The sequence below is a fragment of the Pleurodeles waltl genome, chromosome 4_1 (assembly GCF_031143425.1).
Source record: "Pleurodeles waltl isolate 20211129_DDA chromosome 4_1, aPleWal1.hap1.20221129, whole genome shotgun sequence".
Classification (NCBI taxonomy): Eukaryota; Metazoa; Chordata; class Amphibia; order Caudata; family Salamandridae; genus Pleurodeles; species Pleurodeles waltl.
In genome coordinates, this window is record NC_090442.1 from 46,307,075 (window position 1) to 46,322,450 (window position 15,376).

General features: G+C 46.2%; 1 protein-coding gene across 1 annotated transcript in view; it reads right to left on the minus strand.

Annotated features, from left to right (window-relative positions):
• Positions 1–9,392: 9,392 nt before the first annotated feature.
• CCDC24 (coiled-coil domain containing 24) overlaps positions 9,393–15,376 on the minus strand; it is a 117,954-nt gene continuing 111,970 nt past the window's right edge. Inside the window, exon 9 of the mRNA XM_069227726.1 lies at positions 9,393–11,095. Within this exon, the coding sequence (XP_069083827.1) occupies positions 10,438–11,095 (658 nt within the window). The 3' untranslated portion in view covers positions 9,393–10,437. The remainder of the gene's footprint in view (positions 11,096–15,376) is intronic.

Genomic DNA, 15,376 nt, shown 5'->3' on the forward strand with positions numbered 1-15,376 from the left:
CGTACAAGACAGTGGGTCTGTGGCTGTTGCTGGTTACTTGACAGTGTCTGTGATAGGTTCTGTGGTAGTCAGTGGTTACTGAGAGTTATCTATGGTGGGTCCAAATGCTGTAAGTAATTACTGGACAGTGTGTGGATGTTGGATGATTCTGGTTCAGAAAGGTCAGACTCGCAGCTCTGAGTGGGTAGGCTGTATAAGTTATTTTGACTCTTTCTCATACAAACTAAACCCACGTTTGAGAACAGTATTGTGAAGAGGGATAAACACTGCAAAATAATTGTGTTTGTACTGCTCATCTTGTCTTCCAGATGTTGGGATTTGCTTATTTTCATTCTCCAGAGAGTGTTTACCACCCCACCTCAAAGAAACTCAGGGAAAAGGAATAAGGTAGGTATACAAAATGCAGTAACAAAAAAAGAAATATAGTGAGGCAGCAGTGCAATGCTATTTGGCATTTTGCATTATGAAAGTGTCAATCTATACGCATGTGTCTCACAAACGTCATTGGTGCACAAATGTGGTGTAAATTTGGTAATTTGCAGGTGTTGGTTGTTTTTATGAAGTTTAGTACATCTGCCATTGATTGTGATTGGTGGGTTCTCTTGCAGTTTAGGAACCTATTTGTCTTCTTTTTTTTTTTTTTTAACAAACTTTATTTTTTAGTGTTACAATGAATAGCAAAACAAAAACACACAGTTATGTACAGTACTTAAGTATTCATGGTTGTGCACCCGTGGCTTAACACAGAAGATGTCCGGGGGTAGAGATATCCCACCATCACAATACAAACTGCGACATTAGGGGACGACACTCTCTGCTATATGGTATTTTTCTGTAGTAGCAAGCCCCCGTGTTGTGACCATGGTGGCCCTGTCATTCCTGAGCCATGCCTACTACGAGTCATCTGCCCTAGTATCTGCTGTGGATTCCACATCGGAGATCTCCGGATTAAGGAGTTGCTCGCTGAACATGCGCCAGGTATCTAGATCCCTCCCCGCCTTGTCATCTCGTCTGGTTCACTTAATGTGTATTTCTTCTGCTAATGCCCATTCCTTCACATCCCCCAGCCATCATGTTAATGTAGATGGAGTCGTGCCCATCCATGGAATGGATGCTACTACAAGAGCTAATTGCACAAGTGTGTATGCCATATTTTGACACTTCGGAGCCATGACATTCCCCAGGAGGCAACTAGCTGGAGTAGCGCTGACCGGGATGCCCACTGCGCTATTTATTTGAGCAGTCACCCATTGCCAATAGTCCTGTACTACTCTGCATTCCCATGCCAAATGTATGAACCCAGCGTTGTCCCTCCCACACCATGGGCAGCTGTGCTGACGCGTGGAAGAGAATTTGTGGCGGTCCCTGATGGTTAGGTATGTCTGGTGTAGAAAATTAAAGTGCACTAGTTTGAAGTGTGCATTGCTGGAAACCTTATGTGTGAGGGAATTAATGCGTAACCAGTCTACTTCCACCAGCCGGTCCTCTAAGTGGTTCTCCCAGAACTCTCTCGAGCTAGGGATGTGTGCTGCTCTGTCCTCGCTCATGGCTTTTACAGTAAGTTAATTACGTACCGGCCTGACCCACACGACAAAATAATCTCCAAAGTGTGTGACTTGCTTGGAGCGTCAGGGAAGATGGGCCACGTAAACTTCGCAATGTTAGACAACCCCGTGTGATGCAAGAAATGCCCTTGTCCCAGTTCAGATGTGGTGCAGGCCTTCTCAAAGGTGATACATTTGTCCCAGGATATACATCTCCGAAAGTGTCACACACTCCCTACTTCTTCTACACCCCCTCCCCCACACACAAGAGTCAGACCAGCATGGTGTCCCGTTGTTTGAAGTCCATAGCTGGTAATGGAGACAGTGAGGTTTGCAGTGCGATTATGCACCTGTGGAGCATCACCATCTTTGAAATGGCTAACCTCCTCATCATTGACAAAGTTAGGGTATTCCAGAACTCCATGGATGACCTGAGACATGTGAGAATCCTATCAATGTTTAAGCTCAATTGCCAGTCTGTCTTGTGGGTTACTCTAATGCCCAAATATTTGAAGTTATCCAATTCCCACTAGAGCCCCGAGTTCGGCAGGGCCTCCTCCGGCATGCTCGCCAGTGATGCCAGTTGACAGATTAGAGACTTGCCCCTGTTGAGTCAGAGGTCAGAGAGGCCCCCAATTGTTTCCAGAAGCTGCAACATCCGGGGTGCCACTACCCCTGAGGAAGATTAAAAAAAAAAAAAAACATGGCATTGTCGTGGCAGACCCAGATGGCTAAGGGCTCAATAGCTAGGGCAAATAATAGAGGCGATAAAGGGTAGCCCTGCCTCGTGCCCCGTCTCAGAGTCCACTCCTCCGATCGTATGCCCTCTGTGCATGGGCTAGTGTAGAGGAGACATACCCATCAACAATTTGGGGGATTGAAATCCATGACCCTAAGAGCCTCTAGCATATACCCCCAGTCTACACTATCAAATGCTTTTTCGAGGTCTATCGAGACCAGAACTAGCTGATCCTCTTATTCTCTGACATATGTGCCAATATTATGAGGTTCATGCCAGTATGGCACCCAGGAATAAAGCCACACTGGTCTTCATGTACCAGCTGTGGCATGTATGGGATTAATTGCATCGCCAGGGCTTTGCACAGTATTTTTATGTCTGTGTTCATGATAGTAATGGGTCATAATGCTGAGTGGAAATCCTTGATGCCTACTGGTTTCAGCAACATGCACATTTTTCCGTCGGTCATGGTGGGGGAAATAATTCCCTGTCCTGTACCTCCTGAAAAATCTTAAGTAGTTTTTGCATCAATGCAGTGGAGTAGACCTGATAGAACTCAGGGGGAGACCATCGCTTTCCGGAGCCTTAGCATACAGAAGCGCCATAAGCGCCACCCGAATGTCTTCGAGACGCTGGGGGGTGTCCAACTCCTTGACCGCTAGTGTGGGAAGCTGTGGGATATCTAGCTGTGCTGGAAAGGAGACATATTCTGAGGCCTGGATTCTGTGATGTGCTGTGGCTCTCTGGCCATCCCATGACTGCAAATGTAGTATCTGTTTTGGGGCTGTTTCCTGTCAGAGAATCCAGGCCAGTAACTTGCCCGGCTTGTCCTCTTCATGGAGTAGCCTCTGCCTTTACCGTCCTAGAGTGTATTTGTCGAGTTTGTCCCATAGATCTATGATTCTGCGCTTTATATGGTGCTTCCTCTTTTGGTCCTCCTGATTAATATGAACAGTTGTCTGTGTTCGTGCGAGGTCAACTTCTTCCCTCTCTAATTCGGATAGTAACCGTCTGCGGACCCTGTAGGTATGACCTCTTGCACGCTCCCGTGACCACCGCCTTTAAGGCTTCCCATTCCGTGGCCCGATGGGCTGTGGTAGCCCAATTGATCTCCAGGTATTCCTTGATCGCCCCCGACAAGGCTTCCCTCCCCTCCGTGTCCTCCAGGATGTCGTGCGGTAACTGCCACGACCTACGGCCCTGTGGGGTCCACCCCATGTGTAATGCAAAGTGACTCATGAATGATCTGAAAGGTATCTTGCCAGGTGTTGAATCTTCAGATTCTTAGAGTGTGGGATCCCTGTTACCAAGGCTCTTATCTAGCAGCCTGAAACCTGCACTGGGGTGAACATCTTAGGGGCCTGATGCTCCTCCATCTGGGTAACCATCCGAGGGACATTGGCACTAGCACTGTGGTTACCTCTGAGAGGCCTGGTGCACCTGCCTTCAACTAATGAGGTACCATGACACCTGCACCAGGTGTTACCATCTGAGGGGCCTGGAGCACCTGTACCTGGGTCAACATTTGAGGGATCTGGAGCACCCACACCAAGGTCACGATCTGAGGAGTCTTGAGCACCATTGGAGGGGCCTGGAGAACCGGAACCTGGGTCACCATCTGAGGGATCTGAAGCACCTGCACCAGGGTCACCCTCTGAAGAGTCTTGAGCACAATCAGACGGGCCTGGAGCACTTGTACATGTGTCATCATCTGAGAGATCTTGAACACCTGCATCAGGGTCACATTTGAGGGTCCTGGAGCACCTGCACCAGTGTCAGCATCTGAGGGCCTGAGGTCATCTTCTGAGGTCTTATGACACCTGCACCAGGGTCACTATCTAAGAGCCCTGGAGCACCTGAACCAGGGTCACATTTGAAGTTCCTGGAGCACCTGACTTAGATCACCATCTTATAATGTGGCAGTTTTTGATGTTGCGTGGCATTCTGTTATGTGTATTGTCATGCTTCATCGTAATGTTGCAGCTGTTGGTAGCACCCTTTAGTGATCTTCTTTCTGGTAGACCTCTTCTGTACCTCATGAAGTGTCCATCGTTTGTGTTACAATCATGAGGCATTGATTGCTGCCATTTCTTCTCTAGCAAAGAAAAAGTGGACCAAATGTGAGGTACTGTTGGCTCAAACCTCTACAATGAGGTACTATTGGTGCTTTCCTCAACCATGAGATACTGTTGGCTCAAGCTCCAACTGTGAAGTACTGTTGCCTGGAGCAACTCAGAAGTACTGTTGCTGAGGCTCGTAACCAAGAGGTACTGTTAGTTCTGGCCTGTGAGGCAGGTGTCCCATCTGTGATGTACTGTTGGTAAGGGCCTCAACCATGAGGCACTGTTACCTTAGGTCCCATTCATGACATACTTTTGGTTGGGGCCCCAACTGTGATATACTGTTGGGTGGGGATTCAACCATTAGGCACATTATTGGGGCACCTACATTAGGGTATTGTTAGTTTGTCTTCTGTCCTCCATCAAAAAGTGTGGTTCCCCAACCTTGAGGCACTGTTGACTGGGCTTCTGTCTTGTAGTGAGGGGAACTCCAAATGTCAGACACTGTTGGCTGTGTCCTCAAGAGTCAGGTCATGTTGGCTGGGTTTCCGTCTTCGGGTAAATGGTCTGGTACCCCAGCCATAACATCTTACTTACTGTGGGGTGACCTTCTGTCCCCTGTCATGTAAGTTGGTGCCCTAACCATGAGGTACTGTAGACTATAGACTCAGCCATGAGGTATCGTTGGCCAGAGCATCACCCATGAGGTACTGTTGGCCGGAGCCTCACCCATGAGGCGCTGCGGACTGGAGCCTCACCCATGAGGCACTGCAGGCTGGAGCCTCAGCCGTGAGGCACTGCAGGCTGGAGCCTCAGCCGTGAGGCACTGCTGGCTGGGGCCTCAGCCATAAGGCACTGTCAGCTGGAGCCCCAACCGTGAGGGACTGTTGGCTGGAGCCTCAGCTGTGAGGGACTGTTGGCTGGAGCCTCAGCTGTGAGGGACTGTGTTGGCTGGAGCCCCAACCATGAGGCACTGCTGGCTCGAGCCTCAGCTGTTAGGCACTGCTGACTTGAGCCCCAACCATGAGGCACTGTAGGATGAAGCCTCAGCCATGAGGCACTGTTGGCTGGAGTCCCAGCTGTGAGACACTGTCGGCTGGAGTCTCAGCTGTCAGGCAATGCTTACAGGAGTAACCTGTGTGTATCTGCTTGTACTGCGGCGGAGTTCCAGGCCCTGCCCAGGTATGTCTGCTTGTACTGCAGGGCAGGTACAGGTCCTGCCCAGGTACGGCTGCTTGTACTGCAGGGGAGTTCCAGGCCCTTCCCAGGTATGTCTGCCTGTACTGCGGGCAGGCCCTGTCCAGGTATGTCTGCTTGTTCTGCAGGGCATTGGCAGGTCCGACCCATGCAAATTTGCCCTTACTGCAGGGCAGACCCAGTGGCGGTCCATGCACATCTGCTCTTACTACAGGGCAGGCACCCATTCACATCTGTTTGTACTGCAGAGCAGACCCAGGTGTGGCCCATGCACATCTGCACGTACTGCAGAGCTTCTGCTCATACTGCAGGGTACGCCAAGATACTCCCCATGTATGCATATCTTATCTTTACCAGCACCGCAGGACCAGCTACTTCTCATGAATGTGTGCTCCTACTGCTGGGTAGCCCAAGAGCAACCATTGGTTTCTGCTTCTAATACAGGTTGGGTCCAGGTATTGGCCATGCACATCTGCCTGTACTGCAGGTCAGGTCCAGGCACTGCCCATGCGCTCCTACTCCTACTGCAGGCCAGGTCCAGGAGTAACCTGTGCGTAGCTGCTTGTACTACAGGGCAGGCTCAGGTCCTGCCCAGGTATGTCTGCTTGTATTGCCGGGGAGGGCCAGGCTCTGTCCAGGAATGGCAACCTGTACTGCAGGGCAGGTCCAGACCTTGTCCAGGTATGTCTGCTTGTACTGCTGGGCAAGTCCAGGCCCTGCCCAGGTATGTCTGCTTGTACTGCGGGGCAGGTCCAGGCCCTGCCCAGGTATGTCTGCTTGTACTGCGGGGCAAGTCCAGGCCCTGCCCAAGTATGTCTGCTTTGAATGCAAAGCAGGTTCAGGCACTACCTAGCCACGTACTTCTGCCCCTGTGCCAGGACTGTTCGAGCCACCACATGGGGCTTAGTTGCCTGGATAAAGCATGTAGAAGGTTTGGTTTCCTTTCCTCCCCAAGGGTGTGATCTCTGGTTGAGACAGCCCAGGGCTCCACGAGGCAATGCACACAAGGTCAGATGAAACTTCAGTTTTAGTGCATAGTATTTGTCACTTATTGCCTTGAAATGTTGTGGAGATTAGGACACAGGTGGAGGAAGGAGGGGGGTAAAGGTGGAACTTCTAAAACCTCAGAGCAGCTCAGGCTGAAAGGGGGTCAGAGGAACCTAAGACAGAAACCCAAAAATATGATTTGATATTTTATCACTGTACTTTTAAAGCCTGGACGAGGCTAATGATGTTTGCACACTAGAAAAACTGAAATCTACAATACCTAATTAAAAAACATACATTTTAAGAACAAAGTCAGTATCACACATGTAAAACTCCTGGAAAATAAACACAGATTGTGCTTTAAATGAAGAGACATGGAGCCCGGAAGCCGCCTGCAGCCCCGAAGAGCAGTGGTGTCTTTTGCTTGAATATTTGATACAAGTGTCCACAGAAAACCTAAACCATTCCTATACACACCAGTGTTTTGGCACATATGATGTGTCTTGCAGATGGATGACTAGGCAAGCCAATGATTTTACACCAATCTCTTCGGAGAGCCAACAAACTATGGGACATATTTATACTTTTTTTTGCGCCGCATTTTATTTTATTTTTTACACAAATGCAGCGCAACCTTAACTCCATATTTATATTTTGACATTAAACACGTCTAGCGTCAAAATATAGGAGTAAATGTCATTTTTTGGATGCGTGAACCCACCTTGCGTCAATGAGATGCAAGGTAGGCGTTCCCCTCCAAAAAATGACTCTAAGCCCATAACGCCATATTTTTGCAGAAATGACGCACGGGTGGGAGGCGGGCCTAAATAATGGCACTAAGCTTGCTTAACACCATTATTTAACGCCTGGGTCTGACCAGGCGTTACTGTACCTGTGGACCCATTTCCATTGAGCACAGAGGACTCCTGGGATAAATGACTCTAGTTGCCACCAGTGGAGCCCAGTGGGCACAGATTACTGTGGGATCCCCGGAGCCTGGTCTAACAAGTCCAACACCAGGGTATTTAGGTGATAAACCCCAACCATCTGGAGCCTAAAATCTCTGTGACATCTTGACTGGCCCATATGAAACTCACATTAAATCAGCAGAGTCAAGCCAATAGATTGCCCCAGAACGTGTCCGGAGCCGACAGTCAGACACACAGCAGGAGAGGGACAGTGCCACAGATGAGAAGCACTCTGGCACACCCAGGTGGCCTGCCACTACTTCATTAGGGTAGCCACAGTTCTCCCTCAGGTAAAACAAAAGTCTTCTGGCACCAGTCCTAATCAGTCTTGAGTAAAAGAAGGACAGGAGTTTCAGTAGATGCAGTGGAAGCATTTCACCAGGTCAAATATATACCGAACCCCAAAACAAAAGTCACTGCTTTGAGGTTAGTTAATCTCACAAGAAGAACAAATTATCTTTCCCCCAAGATGTCAAATGGAAATTCAGTGCAAATCAAAGTACCCACTACAAAACCACAGCCGCTCAACTCGTCTAATCTGTGACACAACTAGAAGGCTTTTCAATTAGTAGGTGAAAGAGTGAGAGATCCTTCTCTTGTGGTCAGTGGCTACACAGGTGCTGATCTGAGGCCAGCAAATCAGATGAGGGAGTAAACCAGCCCAGCACAGCAAGGGATACATCTGCCAGAAGCAAGCTATGCTACACCCAGGGGAAAGGAGCATCTCTTCCCACAGAGGTGGAGCTGTAAAGTACCTTGGGGACCAAGTATGCTCTCTGGTCAGAACTCTGTTTCCTGCAGTGTCACAGCAACTGAACCCATCAGCACCCATTAGATAAGAGCTTTTTCGGTCTTCCACATCTACTATTGTTGTGAGTGGCAGGGTATCGTACAATACATGGCATGTTACAGAAAAGGCAGCCTGAATGTATACAAACATGACTGCAATGTAATTTACCGTGTAATAAGTACAAGACATAGAAAACAGGCTGTTTGATTCAAAATGCTAACAAGCGTGTGCTTGATCGATATGTGCTCAGTTACTCTTCATACAAATCAAATACCAAAACTCTCAACTTCTCAGGTGCATGTGTTGTAATCGTGCCTGAAAAGGTAGATGACCTTGTAGGGATCAGATTGGAAGGCAGAAGGGAATAAGTCTGGTTCTGAAGAGGTGTGTTTCCACAGTTTAGGAAGAAAACAGAAGCTGAGCAGAAGTAACCCCAGCGTGCTCCAGATAGCATTATTGGAGATAAAGGGGTATAAGGCAATGGTGCAGGACGGGCTTAGACACAAGCACCTTTTGGTGAGGGAAAATGCTCCGACCTTCAGTTCCAACCGGCGACCCCAGGACAGCATAAGGTATGCAGGCAAATTATACATGGTTTGGTAAAATAACACAGCCATATAAGCTAGATGGTAGACAACACTTAGAGAAACAATCTGGGTCAAAAATATACTACTAGTCTAGGAATGTATGGTCCAACTCAGCATAACTCACTGGAGATAAAGTGAGACACCTGCCTCCATTTCTCTGAAAGGGCACATTTCCTTCTGGGGCGAAGGAGAACTACCAGGTGTGACCCCAATAATATTGGGATGAATGTGACAATATACCATTTTTTAAATAAACCAATGCATGAGCTGAATCACGCTTAGCATGGACAGGACAACCCTCTACTAGTTCCATGAAAACCTATAAATATTGTCTTTACCACAGGCTAACCACAAATCATACATCACTGGTAGCACAAGTGATGGGCGGTGTTCGGTGCAGATATTTCTGATTTCCAGCACTCAGGATAATCTTGATTGGTTCTCAATTCCTGCCCTGGATCAATGGCTTTAGACTCTGGAAAGACTCAGCACACTAAAGGAAGCACAACTGGAAGAGGTCTATACAGAAATACGTATATTGTGTCAATCATGGTGCAGCAGTGGGCTTGGTACACTTGAAGTGAGCCGAGTACTCTCCATAGTACCTGGCGCGTTCGGGAGGGGGGCTAGCCTCTGCAGATGAATCTACCTTGCCAACACTCTTCCACCATTGTCTCTGGGTCACGCAGAAGAAGATGCATGAAAAAGACTGAGTTGAATGTAGATGGTGGTTCACTACATATTGCAGAAAGTGAAGACTTTGGGGAACTAATACCAGTTATGGCCCTAACATATTCTCTCATTAATTCAGGACTGCCTCTTATGGCATCCAAGCTCCTCCTATGCCTTGAAGGTGTCATAATACCAGTGTAAGAAGAGATTGGAGTGTAATAGGAGTGTAAGATGAGATTGCAGTGTAATAGGAGAGTAACATGAGATTGGAGTGTAAGAGGAGAGTAAGATGAGATCAGAGTGTAATAGGAGTCTAAGATGAGATCAAAGTGTAATAGGAGTGTAATGGGATCGGAATGTAAGATTAGATCAGAGCGTAATAGGGGTGTAAGATGAAAACAGAATGTAATAGGAGTGTAAGATGATATCAGAGTGTAATAGGAGTGTAAAATTAGATCAGAGTGTATTAGGAATGTAAGATGAGATAGCAGTGTAATAGGAGAGTAAGATGAGATAGGAGTGTAATAGCAGATAAAGATGAGAGTTACAAGGGCCAAACCTCAATCAGCAGCCATCCACTGTGGGAAGAGATTCAGTAGGAAAAGTGGAGAGGTGGTTTGGACATGATGTAAAGTATTAATATCCTACCACAGGATTTTAATTCATGGGAAACGTTGGTGGTGAACTGGGAAAGGTTTAAAAAAGGCCTTCAACACATCGGCCAGTCCTGCAGCAACAGTCTAGTTTCCCGCTCATCAAAAAGGGCTCGATTTGGCCAACTCCCACAGCGCATTATGTAGCCACTATTTTTGCTGTAATGTATATATTTTTCTAAATTCACTCTTCTGTGGACCTGCATTATATTTCAGTTTGTAAACTGAAGCAGCCTTTTTCTATGCAGGCTGGTTTGACTTCAGCATCTTCACCCTACGGTTCGGAGACGGAGCAGGGACTGAGGATAAGGCTGATTTACCCACTGGACGATGATTAGGTGGCTTAGGCGGAGGTGTGGGTATAAAAACCAGGCCCAGGTTTTCTGATGCGAGTGTGGCACTTTGGAGTCCCTGGACTCCACCAACAGGCGCTAACAGAGTTGAGCTAGCTGGCATGACATGGGAGAGCCTGGCTTTCAGGAAAGGTGTCGAGGACACTGTAAGAACTCCCAGTGGACCTGTAGGGACTTGCGTGATGCAGTGCTCTACACCTGGAGGGACCACAGAGTCCACTTTTGGGATGCTGGAAGAACGATGGACTTTGCTTCCAGTCTGTAGATGTGCTAGTTCAGAAGTAGCCACCTCTGGTCTCCTCATCTTAGCTGTTCCAGGAGGTGGTATCTTAGGATGTGACATTGTTGACCCATCTCCAGAGTCTTGTGTGGTAATAGGAGTCCTTGCAGAGCTGCTCACTCTGTGAAGTGTCTCACTTTTGGTCCTGGCACCCCTTGGACATGGAGGAGTTCTGTTGTCAAATAAAGAAAGAGCAGATGAGGTTGTTGAGGGCCTTGGACACTTGGCTGTCTTTGCTGGTATTCTTCCTGATGATTCCAGTGGCCTGTGAATAAATAAAGATATGGTGAACTGCCACGGAGTGACATTGTGTGAAAGCCCCCCCACATTGAAAGTCCAGCAACAGCTCTTCTCAGGTTTATGCTTTTTTGTAGGATGTACACAAATCATTGATTCATTAATGCTTTCTGTAGCACAAAATAACACAACAAATAATATTCGTAGGGCAAACGCCTTAACAACAGGTGTAACACCAGAATAAGGAAGAGCAGCAAACATCATAAACCTGATGCTTGCCAACAGTAACCCCAAAAGAAGGAAGAACTGCAAACATCCTAAACCTGACACTTTCCCACAGTAACATGATGATAAGGAAGGGCACCAAACATCATAATAATGACACTTTCCTACAGTAACATGATAATAAGGAAGAGCAGCAAACATCCTGAACCTGACACTTTCCCACAGTAACATGATGATAAGGAAGGGCATCAAACATCATAATAATGACACTTTCCTACAGTAACATGATAATAAGGAAGAGCAGCAAACATCCTAAACCTGACACTTTCCCACAGTAACACCAGAATAAAGAAGGGCAGCAAACATCATAAACCTGGCACTTTCCCTCAGTCACACCAGAATAAGGAAGCACAGCAAACATAAACCTAACACTTTCTCACAGTAACACCAGAATAAAGAAGGGCAGCAAACATCATAAACCTAACACTTTCCCACAGTATCACCAGAATAAGGAAGTGCAACAAACATAAACCTGACACTTTCCCACATTAACACCAGAATAAGGAAGCGCAGCAAACATAAACCTGACACTTTCCCGCAGTCACACCAGAATAAGGAAGCGCAGCAAACATAAACCTGACACTCTTCCACAGTAACACCAGAATAAGGAAGCGCAGCAAACATAAACCTAACACTTTCTCACAGTACCACCAGAATAAAGAAGGGCAGCAAACATCATAAACGTAGCACTTTCCCACAATAACACCAGAATAAGGAAGTGCAGCAAACATAAACCTGACACTTTCCCGCAGTCACACCAGAATAAGGAAGCGCAGCAAACATAAACCTGACACTTTTCCACAGTAACACCAGAATAAAGAAGGGCAGCAAACATCATAAACTTGACACTTTCCCACAGTCACACCTGAACAAGGAAGCGCAGCAAACATAAACCTAACACTTTCCCACAGTTACACCAGAATAAAGAAGGGCAACAAACATCATAAACCTGACACTTTCCTGCAGTCACACCAGAATAAGGAAGCGGAACAACCACTTTAACACAGTTACACCAGACGAAGGAAAGGCAGCACACATAAACCTGACACTTTCCCACAATAACACCAGAATAAGGAAGCGCAGCAAACATAAACCTGACACTTTCCCGTAGTCACACCAGAATAAGAAAGCGCAACAAACATAAACCTGACACTTTCCCGCAGTCACACCAGAATAAGGAAGCTCAGCAAACATAAACCTGACACTTTCCCGCAGTCACACGAGAATAAGGAAGCGCAGCAAATGTAAACCTGACACTGTTCCACAGTAACACCAGAATAAAGAAGGGCAGCAAATATCATAAACCTAACACTTTCCCACAGTAACGCCAGAAGAAGGCAGAGCAGCAAACACTACAGAAGGAAAGCAACATTTTTCTTTCTTTTTGGAGACACCTGGTAGCAGAAGTGTTTGCACATCTAGTAGGCTTGCTGTAGGATAACATGTGAGACAGGGTCAGAGGGAAAGGAAAAGAAAAATATAGGTAGGAGAAGATGGGAAACGGAGGGGTGAAGTTTGGAAAAAAACAGGGATTAACAAGGTAACAGCCGACTTAATAGGTGGGTCTTTTTGTATTTCTTCTGATACATTTCTATTTCCTAATGACAGGCTGGTGATTGATTCATCTGTGAGGCTCGTGCCCCTCCCCATAGGTATTTTGTACTTTTGAAAAAAAAATACCTTCCAGTATAAGCAAGTCTACATTACGGGATGTTAAATACATTCCACTAACATTACGTTATCTATGCACATAGGCGGGATCCTGGGAAACCACAACAGTGAGAACCCATCTTTCTCTAAAGCTCTCCAACCATAAACGAGCAATGTTTATGGAAAGGCAGTTTTTCCTTTTTACAACAAAATGAACACAGACTTTAAAAAAACAACAGAAAATCAAAAAGTCGTAAACTTATAAAAGAAGCTGAACTGCAGTTCATACCTTTTTCAGATTATTTTATATATAAGTGAGGGGAAAAAAGCAAACTTTTTCATAGGCACGAGGAAAGGGTCTGTGGCAGCAACTCACCATTTAAGTTAATGATCAATATTTCAGAAGCTGACTCCTCTAGAAACTCAAATTAGCCCTACTGTTATTGAGATGAATTTCATATGTCATCTTTTTTCCAAAGTGAAACCAGTCTTGGGTTGTTTGGGTTCAGGGAGGACCTGGCCTGGCAGTTTGGGCTGCACTGTTCCCATTGGAGAAGAGTCAAGACTGATTTGCATATGGCTGGGTCTAAACTGAGGTGGCATGGTGGCAAGAATAACAATGGATTGGGATACGGCCCGAGATTAATTTAAGCATTCCATCCATCACTTTTGGTAGACATCTGTAATCAGCTGGCACGTTTTGCTAATGTTTTTATGAGGTGTGTATGTATGAAATGAGGTGTGTATGTATGTGGTATTTTTTTAGCGCAAACCTAGCCAAAAGGCAGGCAGAGCACTGTACAGGGCAAAAATATATTTTCGTCACTAACCCTGACTTTTCTTTTGTCCCATAGGCATGGCCTTTCAAAGGAAAGATGGCGGTGTGACCCTCCACAATCTCAGTATGCATCAATGTGGGAGTCCTGACCTCGATTGGATTTGAGGATCTCCCCAAGGAAGCAGGAAACTTTCAACTTGTTTATAATCCTTTGCCTGTACTACGTAGAAGAGTGGATTGTTTCTGAATTTAATGAAGACACATATGATGGAGAGCTGGCATTATTTTGTCCTCTTCATCATGGGGTCCCCAATAACATTTATGGACAGCAGAATACAAAACCCCTTTACAAGTAGAGGGCGCATGAGGAAGGGACGGGACCAACACATTTGACTTATATTTTCAGAGGAACCAGGACTCGATGGAACTCGCCTTTGGAGCCCTGGTTAAAGCAATGAGCCTGCTTGAGAGCTTGATGGACAGGGAACACAGCAACACTGATAGTCCGCCTGCTTTATTTAGAGTCAGACATACTGCAATGTTTGTCTCCTCATGGGCCGACGGCTCAATGGACATGGGGCAGTCAGTGTATGTACATCAGAATGTCTGCCCTATTTAGGTCTGATGTACGTTTTTCCTGGGTGGGACCTCCAGGAAAAGCCTGGTAGTCCTGAAGGAAAAAAAGAAAATGATCCTCACGTCCTGGAAGAAAATTCTCAATTTTTTGGTTTTACAAAAATAAGCTTCCCCTTTGAGAGTTTATTAAAGTTCAGCCCAAAAAGTTTCCTGAGCAGCTGCATGAAACATGGCATCCACTCAGCAAACATTTGATGCCTTCAGGCTCCTCTGAAGGCACAGAAATCTCTGCCAGGGAGGCAGGGGAGTACTTTACTTCTCTACCCTGATAAAAAGAGCATAGTGTGCCAGGGTCTAAATGACCCCCCACCAAAAGTGCTTCTTTGTTGTTTACAGTGCTAGATGTTAGCCATCTGCAGCCTATGATTTCTCACAACTAAAGGTCTACACTGCTGATTTCTGCACTTAAACTCCAAGGTATTCTAATTCATCCTCCCCACACATTACTGGAAGGCATAGAGGTGGTCTAACAACGAGGACCCCCTTGCACACAGGTACAATTGCTGGTAATGAATAACCACTGAGGTACATCAGTAATTCATGAATAAAATATGTTTTTAGCTCAAGAGGGAGACATAATTGTCTGTCAATGGCTGACAGACTTCGAACCACGTACTCCAGCACTCCAATCACTATCCAATGTACAACAGGTTACATTAGAAACATTGAAGACAAGTAAAAAGAAGGAACCCTACACCACCCCAAAGATTAAACAGTAACTGAGGCCAGGCAAAGAAGCTACAAGTGAGGCATATGAAAGAGGGGAAGACTTGACCACCCTAAGGCAATTGTTATGTAGCACACTAGACCAGTGGCGTCAGTGAGCTGTAAACTTAAATACCTAAAGCAGAGCATTTTACAAGAAACAGATTAAACTATCCAACAAAATTCTTATGACAGAGGTAAACTTGAAATATTTAAAAGAGGATACAAGACAAATATGGAAAGGTGAGAGACTGG